General features: G+C 40.1%; 1 protein-coding gene across 3 annotated transcripts in view; it reads left to right on the forward strand.

Moving 5' to 3' along the window:
- The window catches only part of MTR (5-methyltetrahydrofolate-homocysteine methyltransferase), a 52,191-nt gene extending 32,728 nt beyond the window's left edge, over positions 1–19,463 (forward strand). For 2 of the 3 annotated variants that reach the window (XM_072140735.1, XM_072140737.1), the window contains exons 14-33: positions 253–393; positions 643–828; positions 1,650–1,829; positions 2,166–2,282; positions 2,592–2,732; positions 3,325–3,414; positions 4,136–4,288; positions 4,691–4,798; positions 5,091–5,191; positions 5,487–5,554; positions 5,907–6,027; positions 6,196–6,277; positions 6,915–7,013; positions 10,504–10,579; positions 11,159–11,314; positions 11,647–11,843; positions 13,573–13,773; positions 14,596–14,788; positions 16,820–16,932; positions 17,428–19,463. In XM_072140735.1, the coding sequence (XP_071996836.1) occupies positions 253–393; positions 643–828; positions 1,650–1,829; positions 2,166–2,282; positions 2,592–2,732; positions 3,325–3,414; positions 4,136–4,288; positions 4,691–4,798; positions 5,091–5,191; positions 5,487–5,554; positions 5,907–6,027; positions 6,196–6,277; positions 6,915–7,013; positions 10,504–10,579; positions 11,159–11,314; positions 11,647–11,843; positions 13,573–13,773; positions 14,596–14,788; positions 16,820–16,932; positions 17,428–17,517 (2,613 nt within the window). In that variant the 3' untranslated portion in view covers positions 17,518–19,463. The remainder of the gene's footprint in view (positions 1–252; positions 394–642; positions 829–1,649; positions 1,830–2,165; positions 2,283–2,591; positions 2,733–3,324; positions 3,415–4,135; positions 4,289–4,690; positions 4,799–5,090; positions 5,192–5,486; positions 5,555–5,906; positions 6,028–6,195; positions 6,278–6,914; positions 7,014–10,503; positions 10,580–11,158; positions 11,315–11,646; positions 11,844–13,572; positions 13,774–14,595; positions 14,789–16,819; positions 16,933–17,427) is intronic. The other variant, XM_072140738.1, reaches the window with a different exon arrangement.
- The last annotated feature ends 239 nt before the right edge of the window (positions 19,464–19,702 follow it).

Here is a 19,702-nt window from a genome sequence, read left to right on the forward strand (position 1 = left end):
ACTGACTTATCAATCATCTCAGGAAAAAAAATGCCTTCTTTCCTCTATCGGAGTTATTACTAATTGTAATGAAATGAGGCATTATAAATTTACAGCATAGGTATTAGCAGATGGAATTTACATGCAGTGTATCATGTTCTACACTGAGGTAGAAACATTGAAACCATGTGGAAACATTGGCTTGATATGCATAGAAATGTTTATATTTGTCTGCATTGCAATCACATGAAACATGTTATGTTGTCTTAACAGGACGCGCTGACGGTCGCAAAAGCACAAGTAGAGATGGGCGCGCAAATCCTGGATATCAATATGGATGATGGAATGTTGGACGGCCCCAGAGCCATGGCACGCTTCTGTAACTACATTGCATCCGAACCCGATATTGCTAAGGTATTGTCCTAACTTTTTATACGTAAAGAGAAGCTGTCAGAGATATTTGGGACAATAAACCATTTTTTAGACCTGTAGTTGAGTGTCCCATATTTCCCTTTATCATTTTTTTGGTCGCTATAAAAATATATTTTTAAAAAACCTTTATACTTGCTTACCTATAGATCAGTCCAATAAGATGCATGAGACGCCTCTTGGGCGCTGCTGCTGCTGCTGCGTTGCTTCAATGTACCATATTTATCCCCACAGGTACCACTGTGTATCGATTCATCCAATTTTGATGTGATTGAGGCCGGGCTAAAATGCTGCCAAGGGAAATGTATAGTGAACAGCATCAGTCTGAAAGAGGGCGAAGAAGACTTCCTGGCCAAAGCTAGAAAGATAAAACAGTACGGAGCTGCGGTGGTTGTCATGGCTTTTGATGAAGTGGGCCAGGTATGTGTTTTGTCTTTATGGCAAGTTGTGAGTAGGTGATCATTGACTGTCATGGCTATTTATGGCTATCATAGCAAGTGAATGAAAAGCGTTACATATTACCAGCTTGCTGTATAGTGGAAGTGCCCAGCTGTGCATGGAACCTGGTCCAATTCATTGTACGGCAATGAGCTACAGTATCTGATATAATTGTTACAAAATGTACAGCAGTGTCCCCTGGTAAACCATGAAGATGTCCCAGTGTTTGCCTAATTGGCCCTTCTGTAAACTGAGGAGTGGGGGTTATAGGAATCGGACACTAATGATATATGCACACGATTTTATGCACAGATGTTGTTGCACAATACAGTAGCTTTAAAGTGAATTCGATTTGTAAAAAGTAATGCAGACAATTTAGGGGTTTTTTTTCTACATTTGTTGCTCAATGCGAAAAATGAAGTAATAATCATGTCAACTTTTCTTGTTTATTTTTGTACGTGTGGGTTTTTTTTGCATTGTAGTCTATGGTAGAGTGTAAATCTGCATCAAAACCACATCATGGTGCGGATTTGATGCTGATTTTTGCTTGAAATGGCAGTGTGAAAAATAGTACAGAAAATGTACTAGCATGTAAATCCGCATCAAAAAACACACTGCACACAACAAAACATTCTCGTAAAGACACATGTATTTGATGTGGCTTTACATGCAGATTTTCCGCATGACCTGTGCAGATACCTTTACTGTTCTTCTATTGATGGCAATCATTTGTAAAGTCCTAGGAAAAACTAATAACCATGTACTGATGTGCCTGACTCTAATATTGAATTTTATCCACACAGGCAACTGACTCCAAAACAAAAGTCAGCATTTGCACAAGAGCATACAACCTCCTGGTTGACAAGTTAAAATTTAATCCCAATGATATCATTTTTGACCCAAATATCTTAACAATTGGCACCGGTATGGAGGAGCATGACAAGTATGCCATCCATTTCCTTGAAGCTACCAAAACAATAAAAGTGAGTAGCAACAGATGTTATGATTAGAAACTCATGCATGGAACAAACATTGCTGCTTTTTACATTCTAACAAATTTGGTAATTTATTTTGCTCTTCAGCTAATTACACTCACAGTCCATAAAATTCAATCCGTTTAGATTTTTGTATTGGGTGGTAACCACCTTGTTTCTTATAACATGTGATGCCCTGTATTGCAGCTATACAAGCATTGTAGTTAGGAAAGTCCTACTATATAAATTATGCTATGGACTTGTGACTTCTTTTGGACACCGATTTGATTGTATTTTCTGTTTAATTTGAATACTGTTAATTGTAGCAAATTGTTTCTTTCTTAGGACACTCTCAAGGGGGCTAAGGTCAGCGGTGGTCTTTCCAACCTTTCTTTCTCATTTCGTGGTATGGATGCCATAAGAGAAGCCATGCATTCAGTATTTTTATACCATGCTATTAAGGTAAGGATGTGTTTAAAGATGTTTTTGTTGCTTCTTGTTTGTGAGGTTATTTTTACTGGTTAGGGAACAACTCCCCATTGATCATGAGAACAGGGTTCCCATTCCCATATGATTAGAGCAGCAGGGTGCCATTCTCTTCATTCTTTATATGACTGCAGACATGCCCCTTATTAAATATATGAAATCTGTTTGTTGCACTCTTATTCCCAGCGATTCAACTTATACTTTTGTATACTTGCATAACTGCATCCCAAAGACACAATTGTAGAAGAGGTTTTGAAAGTGTTTTGTTTTTACCTCCTTCTGTAGATTGGCATGGACATGGGGATAGTGAATGCAGGAAACCTTCCCGTCTACGATGACATTGAGAAAGAGTTACTTCAACTTTGTGAAGATATCATTTGGAATAAGGACCCTGAAGCAACAGAGAAGCTATTGAAATATGCACAGGTAACTATACAGACAAGATAGGTTCTTTAGGTTTGTACTTTGCATTTAAGGTTGAATTTGTATGGAAGTTGGAACAGGTATATTTTATAACTGTAACTCCAGGATAAAAATATTTTTGTCCCAGTGACAGTTGGATCTTCAAAATTTCTTGCTGTCATGGGACCAAGGATTATCAATAAAGCTTAATTACATACACATGGCAGCTGATCATTGCAGCCGGGTACTAAAGTAAAGCATTCGGCTGCTTCACCAGAGGGCAGAAAGGTCTGTCTATAACCAGGGGTTGTCTGTAAGTCAGGTGTCCTTAAGTCGGGGATTGCCTGTATTGTGATATTGAGTATATGAGAAAATAAAAAAAATTAAATCTGCAAATACCCATAGATGGGTAGTTCTAGGGTCTTCTCTTGGAGATCAGAGATGTTGTCTGGTGAGATTAACATAGATATAGTTTGGGCAGTATACAGTATATAGCTGTATAAGATATCTCTTTGTTACCACCATTTGCAGTCAGTATTAGTGGTTTCGCCATATTATTTATTACCTACCTCTTAATTATACTTGTAACTTTGCTTTCCTCCCCCCCTCCAATAAGACCACAGCAAAAGGTGGGAAGAAGGTAATCCAGACTGATGAGTGGAGAAACGGGTCTGTGGAGGAGAGACTGGAATATGCACTTGTCAAGGTATATATTTGGAGCAACTATGCAAATGCGGTCTAAACAATGAGTGCACCCTGCCTATTATTTGGTTAGGGGCAAAGCCTTTAATCAAGGCTGTTTTTGGGTTCTTGTGAGGCTCCATGCACAAGACCGGATTGGGGGCTGTGATCTAATTTTAGCCAGATTAGGGCCCCTATAGAGGTCTATTACACCCACAAAGTGTCTCGCCGTGTTCACGGGTGTGTGCCTGGAGCCTGAGACAGATCATCAATTAAGGTCTTGTCTGATATTGCTTCAGAGATAGAGCCAGGTGCAATTTGTTGCACACCTCATACCATTGCCTTTCCTAAGCATGATCAGGACTGGCGTGTTATATAGTCTGGCGTGGCCATATAGTCGCAATAGTATAATCGGGAGCAAACGTCTGTAAAGAGGTGCAATGTAAGAACAAATAGGGCGCAACACCACACGGCGAATTGAGGCGTAACATTCCAAAAAAGCCTAAAATAAGCACAAAACAGCCATTACGCAGTAAAAAGGTGCAAAAACACCAACAGCAAGGGGTAAAAAAGATAAATGACCCCCTCCCTTGTCTCAGATATTATTTTGAGTGCATGGTCTGAATTCCACTGAAGGACCATGGTTATATGTGAAGGCTTTGTTCCAATATTCAGTGCATTGACCCTTGACAATAATAAATTGTAAAATTAAAGTGTTTTCTTAATTCTTTTCTTGTCCCTTTTAGGGTATTGAAAAATATGTTGTTGAAGACACAGAAGAGGCAAAAGCAAATAAAGAGAAATATCCCAGACCCCTCCATATTATTGAAGGACCTCTCATGAACGGCATGAAAGTTGTTGGAGAACTGTTTGGTGCTGGGAAGATGTTCTTACCACAGGTATTAGAGGACATTGTAAATCACGTGTAATGCCACTGAGTATTTTTTGTTATTCTCTAAAGATGAAGGTGTCTTCACATATGAACAGTTTTACATTCTCCCCCTTCCAAGTGTTTTAATTTGCTCACAGCATTAAAAACTTTTCTACATTTCTGTACATTAAGGAACATTTAGCTTGGAAGAAAACAATATTTTCAATCATTGAGCTCATGATACAGTCAATGCACTTAGTATTCTGAACACGGCTCTTGCCATCAGAAGCAGTTCCCTCTCCTCTCATTGCCGCCCTGTGGGTCCAGAAAGGAGAAGACACTACCAAATCACCACATCCATTTTGATAGCAGCATATATGGCTTATTAGTTTCTCCTTACTGTAATTCTATTTTTGATTCTTTAATAAAGGTGATCAAGTCTGCTCGAGTCATGAAAAAGTCTGTAGGATATCTGATTCCCTTTATGGAGAAAGAGCGAGAAGAAATTAAAGCTGCAACTGGCAGCACAGCAGAGGATGTGAGTTTCTCTTGTAACATGCCGACCAGAAGAGACTGTACTGTGCATAGCATTGTGTGTGGTGGAGAGAACAGGCTGCTCCGACCCCCTGCTATGTTCTCTATGGGTCAGGGATCAGTGCATACACTATGCATCTCTATATTAGAGATTGACCATTAGTTTTGCCGTCTTTGTCCCACTCTGGCGAAAAGGGGTGAGCTGGGTAAACTGATAAAATCAATCAATGCTATATAAATAATATATCCTACCTATCACGCAGTTTTAAATTTTGCTGTTTTTGTCATCTTTATAGAATCCATACCAAGGAACCATTGTAATAGCTACAGTTAAAGGGGATGTCCATGATATTGGAAAGAATATTGTTGGTGTAGTGCTGGGCTGCAACAATTTTAGGTATGTGATTGTGAAAAGATGTATTGAAATATGAGGCTTTATTATACATTTTACCTAATTAAAACCTGAAATTTTTGTAAGGCGTCTGCAGGCTGCACCATATGGGGTTTTATTCTGTAGATGCAGCCTTTGGAATTTGTATTCATATATTTCATATATTGTACTTATGTTGTTTTCACATATATTGATGCTGGTGCCATAGAGACAGTAAAAACATCCTCTGCATTCAAATTTAGCTAGAGGATAAAATAAGAAACGGCATGTTTATTGTGATATTTTTTTTGCTTGGATCCAGGGTTATTGATCTGGGTGTCATGACTCCATGTGATAAAATTCTGCGAGCAGCCATTGAAAACAAAGCCGGTGAGTAAGCATTTCTTTTAGGTTCGATTTTAAGATTTTTTTTTTTTATTATTTCATGCAATCGTTAAACTTCTTTATTTTTTATTTTTTTTGGTTGCTTGACCTTTTAAAAGGGTTTGCTAGTTTTCTAGCTAGTTTTATTTTCCTATGGATACTAAAATGCAGAGGGGCCGAAAAAAAAAAAAGAAAAGTTCATTGAGGGGTTGGGAAGTTGATTCTTTTGCTAGCTCCTATGGAATGCTATCAAAAGTAAAAATAAAAAAGTAACTGAGCCTGCTAGCATCATATGACCAACTTTGCCGAAAAAAAAAGATAAATGATAAAGCACTGACCTGCTGTTTGTCTGCTGCAGATATAATCGGTTTGTCTGGCCTTATCACCCCTTCTCTTGATGAAATGATCTTTGTTGCCAAAGAAATGGAACGTCTCGCAATAAAACTTCCATTATTGATAGGTGGAGCCACAACATCCCGGTAAGTTTTTTACTTTTTTTTTTTATTATCTTTAATTTTTCTTTAATTCTAGAAGTGGTAATATACCATATTGGGACTACAATACTCGTTAACATGTCTTTGACTTGTCTTCTGTCTATATATCTCACAGTTGCAATTTTCTACATCTATGCAACTTTTATTTTGCAGGACACACACTGCTGTTAAAATCGCCCCACGTTACAGCGCCCCAGTAATCCACTGTTTGGATGCATCCAAAAGTGTTGTGGTTGTAAGTTCTTTATTTGTAATTGCATATTCTTAAAAATGTATCTATGTTTACATATTGGACAGCTACAGGACCATCTCTGGGCCCTAAATAATAATAAGAATAATCCCTATCATCCAATAATAATCTAGGTGGTAGCATATACATTTCACTTCTTTGGAAGTTCAGAGAATAACAGGATCCAAAGGATAATGTATCTTTTTTTATGTTCAGATGTTTAAGATTCATGATTCATGCAGAAACTACTGCGCATATGTGGTGATAACTGTGACCCTCCATAGATGTTCAGCTTTTCTGTGATTGCTGATCATTTCATACAAGTTACTCCACGTTTGTCTTATGACTCCATGTATATGCAAATTTCCAAAAAGTAACAAATTCCGGCACAAGTCCTCTCAATCCTTCAGTCTAGTACGATCTTAGGAACTACTTGTGCCAAAATTGCCACTTTTATCCACTGCAGACATCAACATTTCATGTGCCACTATAAAGCTGTCTAACCCACTAACCCAAATAAATGTGATGTGCAGTAATCATCTAAAGACCATCCTAAAATTCTCTAAAAAAAACTGAGTAACAACCTGTCTAATGATGAATCTGTTTAATATTGCCACCGCCCTGAAAAAGTTTATATATTTAGTGTTCACAGCTCCTGGATGAGACTGTCCGGGATGAGTTCGTAGAAGAAGTAGCAGAAGAATACGAGGACATTCGCCAAGAACATTATGACACTCTGAAGGTAGGTCTGCTGAGAGAGAACTTTTCCTTAAATATCTAGGAAGTGCAGCTGTCATCTATTTCCCCTCTGTTACTTCTATCATGGATAATGGTAGTACTGATGTCCTATAAGGACTAGAAGCTTGTCCTAAACATTTAGGGGGACACTTGCAAGAAAATTGGTGTAGAAGCCCTGAAATAATCACAATGCCTTGCAAACCACCAGGCATTTGATTGTTACATGGAGTGCAGCCAGCAGGTGAGTGAGCCAACATGGGTCACTCCTGGACACTCACTGCAGCCAGTAAAAGTTTGCAGTCTACTGCAGGTAGGACCTGGCATAAAAATATATGTTGCATGGCCACCCAGCCAGATACATCAGGAGGCCCAATTCTCTTAATATATCCGGAGGGGGATTGGTGTATAATAAATCTCCCCCTTAGATGGCTTAAGATGCCCTAAAAATTAACCTGTCATCAATGGAGAGATGAATTGAAATTGAGAATAAATCAAAACATGATATACCAGAACACTTACTCCTAAATCCAGCACCTCCTAAATGTGGCTGTGGTAACCTTCTTTATATCTCCACAACCTCCTTACTTCTGAAATCACCTTTTAAAATTATGCTAATTAGCTAGGAGAGCTCATGATGGTGTTACCAGAGCCCCTTTCCTCTCCTACTCTGTACTGAAACTTCCTCTGCTGCAGTGAGATCACTTCAGGCAGCGGGAAATGCTGGGGATAAGACAGTGTTGCAGCCTGTGCAGCTGCAGCACAGAAGGGCTCTAGTAACACCCCCAGGAGCCCATTGGGCTCATTAGCAAAATTTCAAAAGTTTATTTTAGAAGGAAAGAGACCATGCATGACAAATATATGAAGATTACCAGTCACTGTGCATGGATATATGAGTATCATGCTTGATTTGATAGTAGATTTCCTTTAACAATATAAAAAATGCTCTTCCCATTAGATAGGGAGGGCAGAAAGTGTTAACATTCACAGCTGTGTAACAAACAGAAGATCGAGAGAGACCTGTCTTCAATCCTGTAGACCAGGGGTCCCCAAACTACGGCCCGCGGGCCACATGCGGCCCGCGGACCGTTTCTACCCGGCCCCCATCGCATTGAGCACTTGGAGCGCACATTGAGCCCCCGGGTCCGGATTTATTATTTGGGGACCCCCTTGCTGGCGCTCCAAAAGCGTCAATAATTAGGCCGCGGTGGTCGGGCAGGGGCCTCCGTCCGTCCGGACAGGAAGCTCCTGCCCGTCACTGAATGGTGCTCGATGCGGCCGGAAACGGCCGCTCGAGCACTATTATTGCAGGTGGAGCGATGTGGCCGGAAGACAACCCCGGCGCACATCGCTCCTTGAACCTGGATGCGCGGCCGCGTGATGACGTCATCACGCGGCCGCGCACCCCTTGCTGTCCGGCAGCCGCAAGAAGAAAGAAGACGCTGGAGCCAGAGGTGAGTACAGGATTTTTTTTTTTTTTTAAACAGCCGTAAAAAGATTGTGGCAGCCGGGGCCCAATATATGAAATAATTAATTATGGGGCCATTATAGAAAATAATTCATGGTGGAGGGGCAGTATAGGGAATAATTCATGGTGGAGGGGCAGTATTGGGAATAATTCATGGTGGAGGGGCAGTATTGGGAATAATTCATGGTGGAGGGGCAATATAGGGAATAATTCATGGTGGAGGGGCAATATAGGGAATAATTCATGGTGGAGGGGCAGTATAGGGAATAATTCATGGTGGAGGGGCAATATAGGGAATAATTCATGGTGGAGGGGCAGTATAGGGAATAATTTATGGTGTGGGGCAGTATAGGGAATAATTTATGGTGGGGGGCAGTATAGGAAATAATTAATGGCGGAGGGGCAGTATAGGGAATAATTAATGACGGAGGGGCAGTATAGGGAATAATTCATGGTGAAGGGGCAATATAGGGAATAATTCATGGTGGAGGGGCAGTATAGGGAATAATTCATGGTGGAGGGGCAATATAGGGAATAATTCATGGTGGAGGGGCAGTATAGGGAATAATTCATGGTGGAGGGGCAATATAGGGAATAATTCATGGTGGAGGGGCAGTATAGGGAATAATTTATGGTGGGGGGCAGTATAGGAAATAATTAATGGTGGGGGCAGTCTAGTAATTAATGGAGGAGAGGGCAGCATATTCAATAATTAGTCTAGAGGGTTTAATTGGGCCAATATATAAAATAGTTCACAAGGGGGGTGCAGTATATTAAATAATTACTTTGGGGGGACCCAGTGTATTACGGATACTAATGTATTACGCTAACGCTGTGTTTTCAAGGCAGTTCTTTTTTTTTTTTTTTAATTTTTAAACTTTAGCCCGGCCCTCCAACTGTCTGAGGGGGGCGGTAAACGGCCCCCTATGTAAAAAGTTTGGGGACCCCTGCTGTAGACAGATTTGCCACAGCAACGTAGAAGTAACAGTGTAAATAAGTGGCTCCATTGCAGCCTGTTTCTTTACAAACTAAGGCTACCTTCACACACATGTATGGGGGACGTATATACGGCCGATATACGTCCCCCATACACTCCTATGGGCTCACGGCCCTGTACGGTAGCGGTACGGTGCAGCACACGTGCGGCACCGTACCGCTCCGTAGCACGGGAAAAGATAGGACATGTCCTATCTTTTCCCGTATTACGGCGCCGTGCGCTGTATCTCCCTATGGAGAGGGGCGGGGGTGAGCAGCGCTCATCCCCTGCTCCTCTCCGCAAAGCCGATGTATGCCCGCCGTACTACGGTACGGCGGGCATACATCGTGTGAATGTAGCCTAAGGCTGTATACACACGACAGTGACCGTGTGCTTACCTGGGCCGCATCCCGGGCATAGCACATGGCTGGGTGCAAAAGGAGGTGGACTGAGCACTCCCCACCCCTCTTTCTACAGAAATCCGATAGGCCTTAGGCCATATCCTATCTTTTGCCGGAATGTGGCTATCTTTTGCACCTTCGTCTTCCTGGTGCATGTTAGTGCTTGGGCTTGTGTCACAATTTGAAAGTTAAATACCGCGCACAGTCCGAATCATTCGATCGCCCGATGGGGCCCCTCCCCCCTCGATTTCTGTCGCATGAAAGCCAGCGAGCCGCACCACAATTCCATCGCCTGTGTCACAATCCCCTGTTAAATACCTGTCACAGCAGCGCAAATCCCGAAACCGTCGGAAAAAACTACGAAAGTGTGGCCGTGGACCTTTAGTAAATAAGCCCCACTGTGTGCTCACCGCATCGTGACCAGGTGCTATAGACCTATATTGTGGCTTTGATCTGGTGCGGACAGATCACTGCCACAAATACGGTTGTGTGCATGTAGCAGGGAAATAGGGTCACTGTAATGGAGATGACTAAGGTAAGATCTTCTCCAATCTTAAATGCATCTCGAGCCAATTCAGTGGATAGGTTATAAATGATTCTGGATGGAATATCCCTTTTAAGATGATCACAATATATACATTTCATGTTTTAGGAAAGAAGATATCTGTCTTTACAGCAAGCAAGAGATAAAGGCTTCCATATTGATTGGCTTACTCATCCAAGGCCAGGTGAGATCACCACACCTGGGGTAGATCACACCCCTTATCACACCATCATACCCCTTGTCTAATGTCCAGCCTCCACTTTTGCGAAGCAGTCAGTGCCATCAGTTTAACTCTACTGTCATATAGGAAGTCCTGGGCTTTTGCCTTCCCCCAGGACCAGCCAGAGAACCTATGTGGTACATTGTTTGTTCAAACTAAAGGCATTGATGACTCGGGAGCAGTGGTGGTTGTGAGGCAGGTGGTGGGGGTAGAGAAAAGATAACATGAGTGTGGGAGGTGAAAGAGCAAGGTGCACATAATTGGACATATTGGAGGTGGTGAGAGGCGGCTCGTTAATCTCATCTCTAGGTAAAGTTTGATTAAATTCCTTTAACCATGCGCCAGAAAGCACTCTGATGATTTGGACTCTGCATTGCTAGTCCAGAAGAACTTTTAGTGTTGTTTAGTGTCGCAAACACCCCCAAAAAGTTCCCTTTTTAAGGGAATATCTGGGCAAACCACACAACCTTGCATCATTGTACTTCTCTAGGTTCATAATTTCCATGTTAATTAACATATTTGATTTTCTTTTTTAAAACACAGTAAAACCAAAGTTTTTTGGAACCCGAGTATTCAAAAACTACGACCTGGAGAAACTTTCTCAGTACATTGACTGGAAGCCGTTCTTTGATGTTTGGCAACTTAGAGGGAAATACCCAAACAGAGGATTTCCTAAAATCTTTAATGACAAAACAGTTGGTAAGAAAATGTTAAAGAATGATCCTTCAAAGTCCATATATTGAATCAATGTATTTTATATTATTCATATCCTTTACCTGTAGACTTACTATAGTCCCTGTAAAATTGTGGATATTGTAATGGTCTTGGTTTCTGGACTTTCTCATAGTGGTATAAGTTTTCCGTTCACTTGTTGCCGCTATTCTATGAATTGCATCTGGAATATTTGTTGTATGATGCCAGCAAAATGAGATTCTACCTAATCTGTTTCTGGGAAATGTTCATTATGAGCGGACAAACGTTTATTTCTAAAGTAATCCATGCCTTAATCTATCAACCTGTCTCTTATTCAGGGGAGGAAGCGAGAAAAGTTTATGAAGACGCACAAAAATTACTACAAGTTTTAATACGACAAAGAAAATTTGATGCCCGAGGTATTTTGGGCATATGGCCAGCTCAGAGTGTGCAGGATGACATCTTGCTGTATTCAGAAGAACATGACCTGCATTCCTCCGAGCCTATCGCTACTTTTTATGGCCTGAGGCAACAGGTAATTTATATATACAGTGTCTGGAGGAAGCCGCTGAAAATGTTCTGACACATCTCTCACACACACAACTTGCAATGTGTGGTATATGTGAAGAGCACAGATCTCCAAGCAGCTGGATATTATTAATCAATTTTGCTCTTATAATTATGTTTTTGGGTATCTGCACATGTAACGTATTAGATTTGAAATCTAAGGTTTAGATTTGAAATCGGCAGTATATTAGGGTAGCTTTGTAGTGTACGGGATTGATGGCAGTCCCATGCGCACAATGCAAGGAAAAACTACAGTGCAAATGTCTATCCACTGCAAAATTTTCATCCTCAACAAATACCTGTTACTTAATACTATATAACTTATGTTACTCCAACTGAATGGAGTGAAATAACAAAAGACAAAGGCATACATTTATAATGTATAAAAAAGTCATATTGTATATTACAGCCAGTTAAAAAAAATACTGTTCACAAGCAGTGGAACACAAAAAATAGTAATCCCAGGCAACATGAGGAGTATCACAATGTAAACTTTACAGACTGTGCAGGCGTAAAAATGTGGCTGCGCGGCCGCGCACCCCTTCCTGCCCGGATGCGGCAAGAAGATAGAAGACTTAGGTGAGTACAGGGTTTTAATTTTTTTATTAAAGGGCATTAAAAAGATTGTGGCGACTGAGGGCTAGTATAGTTAGTTATGAGGGGCAGCTTAAGAAAGAAATAATCATGAGGGGCAGAATAGGAAATAATTAATTATGAGGGGCAGCATAGGAAATAATTAATGGTGGGGGCAGCATAGGAAATAATGAAATATAAGGGTCAGCTTAGTAAATAATTATGAGGGGTAGAATAGGAAATAATTAATTATGAGGGGCAGTATAGGAATAATTAATTATGAGGGGCAGCATAGGAAATAATTAATGGTGGGGGCAGCATAGGAAATAATTAATGGTGGTATAGGAAATAATTAATTATGAGGGGCAGTTTAGTAATTAATGGGGGGGGGGCATATTCAATAATTAATGGAGAGAGGTCCCAGTATATTAATTAATTGGGCCAATATATAAAATAGTTCACAAGGGGGTGCAGTACCGGTATATTAAATAATTAATTGAGGGGGGTGCCAGTGTATTATGGATGCGGTCACATGTACCGCTATTTATTTTTAGACTTTAGTCCGGCCCTCCAACGGTCTGAGGGGGACAGTGAACGGCTCCCTATGTAAAAAGTTTGGGGACCCCTGGTTTAATGTTTCATCATACAAGCAATAACATTAATTTGCCAAAATAGGAAACCCCTTTAACTAGACATGCATAACTTTATTTTTATCATCTCTATAAATTTTTAGTAACATACAGGCACTAAACAAGCATTGTGTCAGTATATTACACGTTATAAATTAATGATGCACAGTGTTCATTATATAGTCATAACATTAAATGAAGACAAACTTGAAGTGAAGAGGTTGTCTCATCAGATCCTCCCAAAAAACAATCCATACGTCCCAATAAGATATATAAACAAGGAGTTATCCTTGACCGTCTCTTTATATATGTTAATACGTAGCTTTTAAATGTACCACCTTTTATTAAAATGTTTGTTATATTTGACTGTTACCTCTAAAGATATTGAGATCAATTTCCATCTTGTTGTATATTGTATTATATATATATATATATATATATATATATATATATATATATATATATATATATATATATATATATTGTATATTACAGGCTGAGAAGGACTCTGCATCCACAGATCCCTACTACTGTTTGTCTGACTTCATAGCCCCGCTGGAATCTGGAGTGCGTGACTACCTGGGTATGTTTGCAGTTGCCATCTTTGGCGTGGAGGAGCTCAGCAAAGCTTATGAGAATAAAGGAGATGACTACAATAGTATCATGGTGAAAGCCCTTGGAGACAGACTGGCTGAGGTAAACCTGGAACCAGGGTTGGGAACATTTTCATGGTGGTGTTAGGTGATGGCTGGTCACATAGATTCTGTGGTAAATTGGGTGGCAAGAAGCTTTACATCTTTTATCTGCACAACAAAATCTCCACAAAGCCTCTGGACAAAGGCAGAGTACTGTAATCATGATTACAATTCTGCACTTTTCAATGGGGAGGAATAGACTCTGCACCATATATCACTATGGGTCTTGGAGTCCCATCCTCGACATAGTGCTGGGTCAGTGAAATATGGCCGCCTTGCAATGTGACCATGGCAATCGTGTGTTTTTTAGCTTAAGACTGTGTTCACACACACGTACCGATCACATATGCGCTTCTATGAATGCGCAAGCAATTGGTAACCAGAACCTGATGTCTTGCATTTTTTTAATTGATTCTGGTTACCAATCGCATTTGTTTTGATAGAAATGGATATGTGATTGGGCAGAGGCCTGACCACGTACACTAGCGCTGCGCTTGTAAATGTTGTGTAGTGGTTCTTGGAACGTTATTGGTGAGTTTTTAAACAAACTAAAAATGCTACGTTTATGCATATTTACCCTGCCCTTGGCTGGTTTGAATCTGTTTTTCTTCATTTTTGGAAGTGTAAGCAGCTGTGAAACTGATTCAAACCAGCTAAGAGCAAGGTAAACATGCAAAGGCGCATGCCTTTTCAGTGCGTTTTAAAAGGCATTAAAAACTGTCCAAGAAGGCACCGTGTGACATCACCATTAGACTTAGATTCTTCTCTGTATTTGCATCACACATACAGTTTTGGATACATTTTCTCTATCTAATTCTCCAAGGCTTTTGCGGAGGAACTTCATGAAAGGGCAAGGAAGGACCTTTGGGGTTACTGTGGAGATGAAACCCTGGATGTTGCTGACCTGCGCAAAATTCGCTATGAAGGCATTCGCCCAGCTCCAGGATATCCCAGTCAACCCGATCACACAGAGAAAATCACCATGTGGAAGCTCGGGAACATAGAGGAAGCAACAGGTACTTGAGGGGAGATTAATTGGCCGATTGTTAAATCCACCCCACAGAGGGCCTTCATCATTTTTCTGCCTATTTTATGTTGTTAAAAAGTTGCATTTGACCGGGCACATTTTTGTTTTTATTCTCCAAACAAACTTTTGAATAGACCACCATCACACTAAAGTGTATGGCTGGAGTAACTGGATTCATGATGTGCAAATTTAGGTACAAATCCATTCCAGTTCACTCCAGATGTAGGAAATACTGAGGAACTGGTTGTGCAAAAATTCATACATTATTCATTGTAAAATCATCTTTTCTTTATTATGTAAATGAGGCTGGTCACATGGTCAGGGGAAGTGATGTTACCCCTCCCCTCTCCTCCCCCTGTTCATGTCTGTGTGTAATTTATAGTAAAGCATTGCTGGTGTCTGTGCTTTGCCTGCTGACCTATACACATGTGTGAGACACAGACATCAGCTACACATGTACCTGACATGTTCTGCTATAACATGGCAGCCTTGAGCTGTTGTATGGAGGAGCAATTACACCATCATACCTCACATCATTGTACCTCACATCATTACACAGCCTGTCAGTCAAGCACTGGGGGTGTGGCTGTGCCTCCCACTCACGAATAAGCTGGATTGCTGAATATGATAATGACTCATTGGACCTCTCCCACGTCCTTTGCATACAGCTTAAGGACCTCATTGGTTAAGTTTACAGATATGTAGGAGGGCAATGCTTTGTAATGACAGTTTATGGAAATATATTTAGTTTTAGGGGATAATATGCCTGACAGGTTCTGTTTAACACTTCAATTTATTAAGCAGTCTAAACCTCTGTGATAAAACTTGTATGCAGAAGAGCTTCTAAGACGCTCTAAAAACTGTTGCACAAATCATGATAAACCTCCCCCTGTGGCATCCAAGGCAGCAAGGCAGCAATAAACATGTAGTCAGACTCTGATTTGTCATTTACTGGCAGGAATTTCTGTAACATCACAGATTATTAGATGTAGGAAAAAACCTGTCAATCAGTAGCAGGTGTGATTGTGGTGATACACCTGTATACCAAAGGGTATAATTTATCATGAATGGGTGTATTGTGTGACAAGTTGTGTGTTAGTTCTTACTCCTTAAGGCAGTGGTTCTCAACCTTTCTAATGCTGGGACCCCGCAATACAGTTCCTCATGTTGTGGTGACCCCAAACCATGCAACTCGCAGTAAAAACACAATAAAATTGCGGCTCCGATGGCTTTAGGCGACCCCCGGTTTTGGCCGTTCGACCCCCGCTGGAGTCCCGACCCACAGGTTGAGAACCGCTGCCTTAACCCCTTAAAAAAATTAATAAAAAGTGATCAAAAGGTCGCACAGTCCCAAAAATTATAGTAATGAAAACGGCATCAAAATTCGCAAAAAATGACACTATCCACAGCTCCGTACACCAAAGTATGAAAAAGTTATTGGCCCCAGAAGATGGCAAAATAAAAAAAAAAATTTTGTACAGGAGGTTTTAATTTATTTAAATGTATGAAAACATTATAAAACCTATACAAATTTGGTACCCACGTGATCGTACCGACCCAAAGAATAAAGTAGACATGTCATTTGGGACGCAGAGTGAAAGCTGTAAAATCCAAGCCCACAAGAAAACGTCACAAATTTGGTTTTTCACCATTTTCACTGCATTTGGAATTTTTTTCCCGCTTCCCAGTACACGCCATAGAATATTAAATACCGTCACTATGAAGTGCAATTTGTTACGCAGAAAATAAGCCATCACACAGCTCTTTATGTGGAAAAATAAAAAAGTTATAGATTTTTGAAGTTGGTGAGTGAAAAATGGAAGTGAAAAAACTAAAAAAGGCCAAGTCGTTAAGGGGATGCAGGGATCGCATTGGGGTAGTAAAATATATCTCAATAATAGAAGTCTTGTAGGTAGAAAACCTCTTCTGGGATCATATATTTGCATTGTAATCTTTTAGTTTTCACGCCTTCCACATTTTCAGCTTGTGTAATAAAACCGATTTGTCTCCTTTAACACAGGAATAAAGTTGACCGAATCTCTTGCAATGTCACCAGCTGCTGCAGTTTCCGGGTTGATGTTTTCTAGTCCACTGTCTAAATACTTTGCTGTCGGAAAAATATCCAGAGATCAGGTATGGATCTACAACTTTGTATCTCATTGTAATGCCACATGGACACAGGACAAGCCAGAGCGGTCATACAAACTGCAACAGAATATTAGCGTTCGGGGGCTAAAATGTGTAAGTTAGGAGATTTTATAGCTAAATATATGGCTGTATATACTGTTGTAACATTTGCACCCATACAACAGGTGTTTTCTTCTGTTTGCTCATCCACTGTTGACTTTTTATAGGCCAATGTCAGAATATATAGGGACTTATGCTCAGCTGGTAACACCCAGTTGTCAATTTAGCCATACATTAGAAATATAAAAACTGGGGAATGGCACAATGTAGAGTTCTAAGAAAGTTGTTCCAGAACTGTGGGTTTTAAAGTGTTTATTGTACCAATACAGTCAAATCATAGAGTGGACCGGTCCTCTGTCCATAGGACAGAAGACAATGTCTCGCATATAAGAATATGCAATGATTGATTCCTAAGTGTTTATTATATACTCATTGTTTTAGGTTGAAGATTATTCACGCAGAAAACACTTGACAGTAGAAGAAGTTCAAAAGTGGCTTGGTCCCATTCTTGGCTATGATTCGGAAGAATGAATTAACATTTTTCACCATGAACTATCCCTGGACTTCACTAAGTGCTGCTCACATATCCTCTTTCTAAGTTGTATCAGATCCAGGATTATTTTATGTGCTGTTAATGATTTTCCATTGGATCTAATCTTTTTATGTCTTTGTCACCTTTTTGGTGATATTTTAATACAACGGAGTCTCTCTTGGGAACTATCTCTACATAGATCTTTGTTACTATGTGTTTTGATGTACAGTAGGTGCCTAAATTAAGCAAAATTTAGGATGATTCCTCAGTTTTGGTGTGCTCATATGTTTAACTTGAATGGGTGGAAAACTGTCAAATTTAGAAGCGAAGTAGAAAAAAATTAGTGTCTGAATGCATCTACAATGGGCAAATACTGTCCGCCTTGGGTATTAATTTGATAAAATTCAGTCTTCGTCGAGAGACCATGTGCATTTCATTGTGGAAACCACTAGCACATTGAGCTTGGGTGTTTTTCACTGTCCTGATCTCAATATTTTAAAAAATCTGCTTGTGATCGTTTAACTACTGGACCCACACAGACACTAATCATGGTAATGTGTCACTTACAGTCATCATTTTCTTATTTTCAATTTGAAACTGGTTCTTTTATTACTCTGGAGCTTTGAACACATTATGATTTAAATGGGTATTACCACGAAGATAAGCTTCTTAAATATACTCAGGATAACAAAATAACACATTCTCCAGTTCACTGTTTTATCTGTGAAATGCTGTATTTTTCTTAATAATTCCAACCTGACTCTATCAGTCCCTGGATACGACTGTAAATCTTCTGACTATGGTTGATTTCTTCTTATGAATAGCTTCCCCTGTCTGCACACTACAGTGCTCTCTAGCTCCTGCCCCTCCCCTCTGCATTACAAGACCAGCTCAGACACAGGCACTTTCTGCCAGTAAGCGGCAGAATGCAGAGACTTAATTTACTTGTAAGATAAGGTCTCTATAGCAGAGCTGACTGTGTGTTTTATCTATCAGGTGAGATTGCAGAGCTCAGAGTGTCATTTTGTTTTTTATCCATCTATTTTCTCCCCTTTTCTACGTGTCAAATACTAGTAGAATGTTCAGAAGCTAAATGAAAGTGTAGATAAACCTGTGCCATGATAATCTACATTTTCAGCTCACAGAACTATAGGGATCATAATGTGTCTGTTAAGAGAGTTCTGCCCATACTATGGAATCTTAAACTGACCATCACTGAACTTTTAATTTAGTTCAGATGTACATAATAGAAGTGTCTGCAGCAGTGGAGCTTGAAGTAAGAGTTGTTCAGTGATAGGGGCCATAGCAGGAGAGAGTCCATCTATATAGCGCTCCATTCATTATCTATAGGGCTGATTGACGATTTGTGACAAATTGCCCCCGTAGTACAACCCTTTCCATTTACTCAGGTTACCACCGAACAGTTTGTATGTGTATATTAACACATACATATATAATTTTGCCCAGAACCAACAGCAGAACCTAAAGAGTAAATGTGTAAAGGAGGGAATTTTACTTCTGTCTTTTATGGTTAAAAGAGAATCAAAAAGTGGTGTGGGGCGGCCACTGTTCATACCCCTCTTCTGTCTTAAAGTGCACTTTATATATTGCAATCTTAAGAACGGTTAATTTAGGGAAATTTAGTTGAAATTGCGCAATTTTACAGAAGACATCAGAAACTAGTGGCTAAATTATGATTTTAGATTTAAAAATACAGTATTAAAGTGATTTCAATGAAATTATGCTTCTATGCAGATAGTAAAATGCACTACATGTTGTGGTGGAGACGCCATATTAGGCCTTCTTGTTTTTAATATCTATGTGGTATATGGAAAACCTGCTGTACGCTGGAAATTACTGTACTTGGAAACACTTGCATCGGAAACATTTTATATGAAAGCTATTTTTTAAATGGTTTTTGAGAAATAAAGTGTGAACTCTTTTATGCCAATTTGTCTCGATTCTCTTTTAGTTACATAACTGAATAGTAGGTCTGTCTTCTACATAAATGAAGTGGGGCTCTGTATTGTGACTGTATTGTGAGCCCTCTTTACACAGCAGAGCACTCGCCGTTGCCACCCTTGATCAGTGCTGAAACATATTGGGGGCATCAGTACCAGCTCTTCCCAGGTCACATGATGTCATCAGGGGATGCTGATTGGTTGCCCTGACTTCTGGAATTCT

This window comes from Engystomops pustulosus, chromosome 3 (genome assembly GCF_040894005.1).
Source record: "Engystomops pustulosus chromosome 3, aEngPut4.maternal, whole genome shotgun sequence".
Classification (NCBI taxonomy): Eukaryota; Metazoa; Chordata; class Amphibia; order Anura; family Leptodactylidae; genus Engystomops; species Engystomops pustulosus.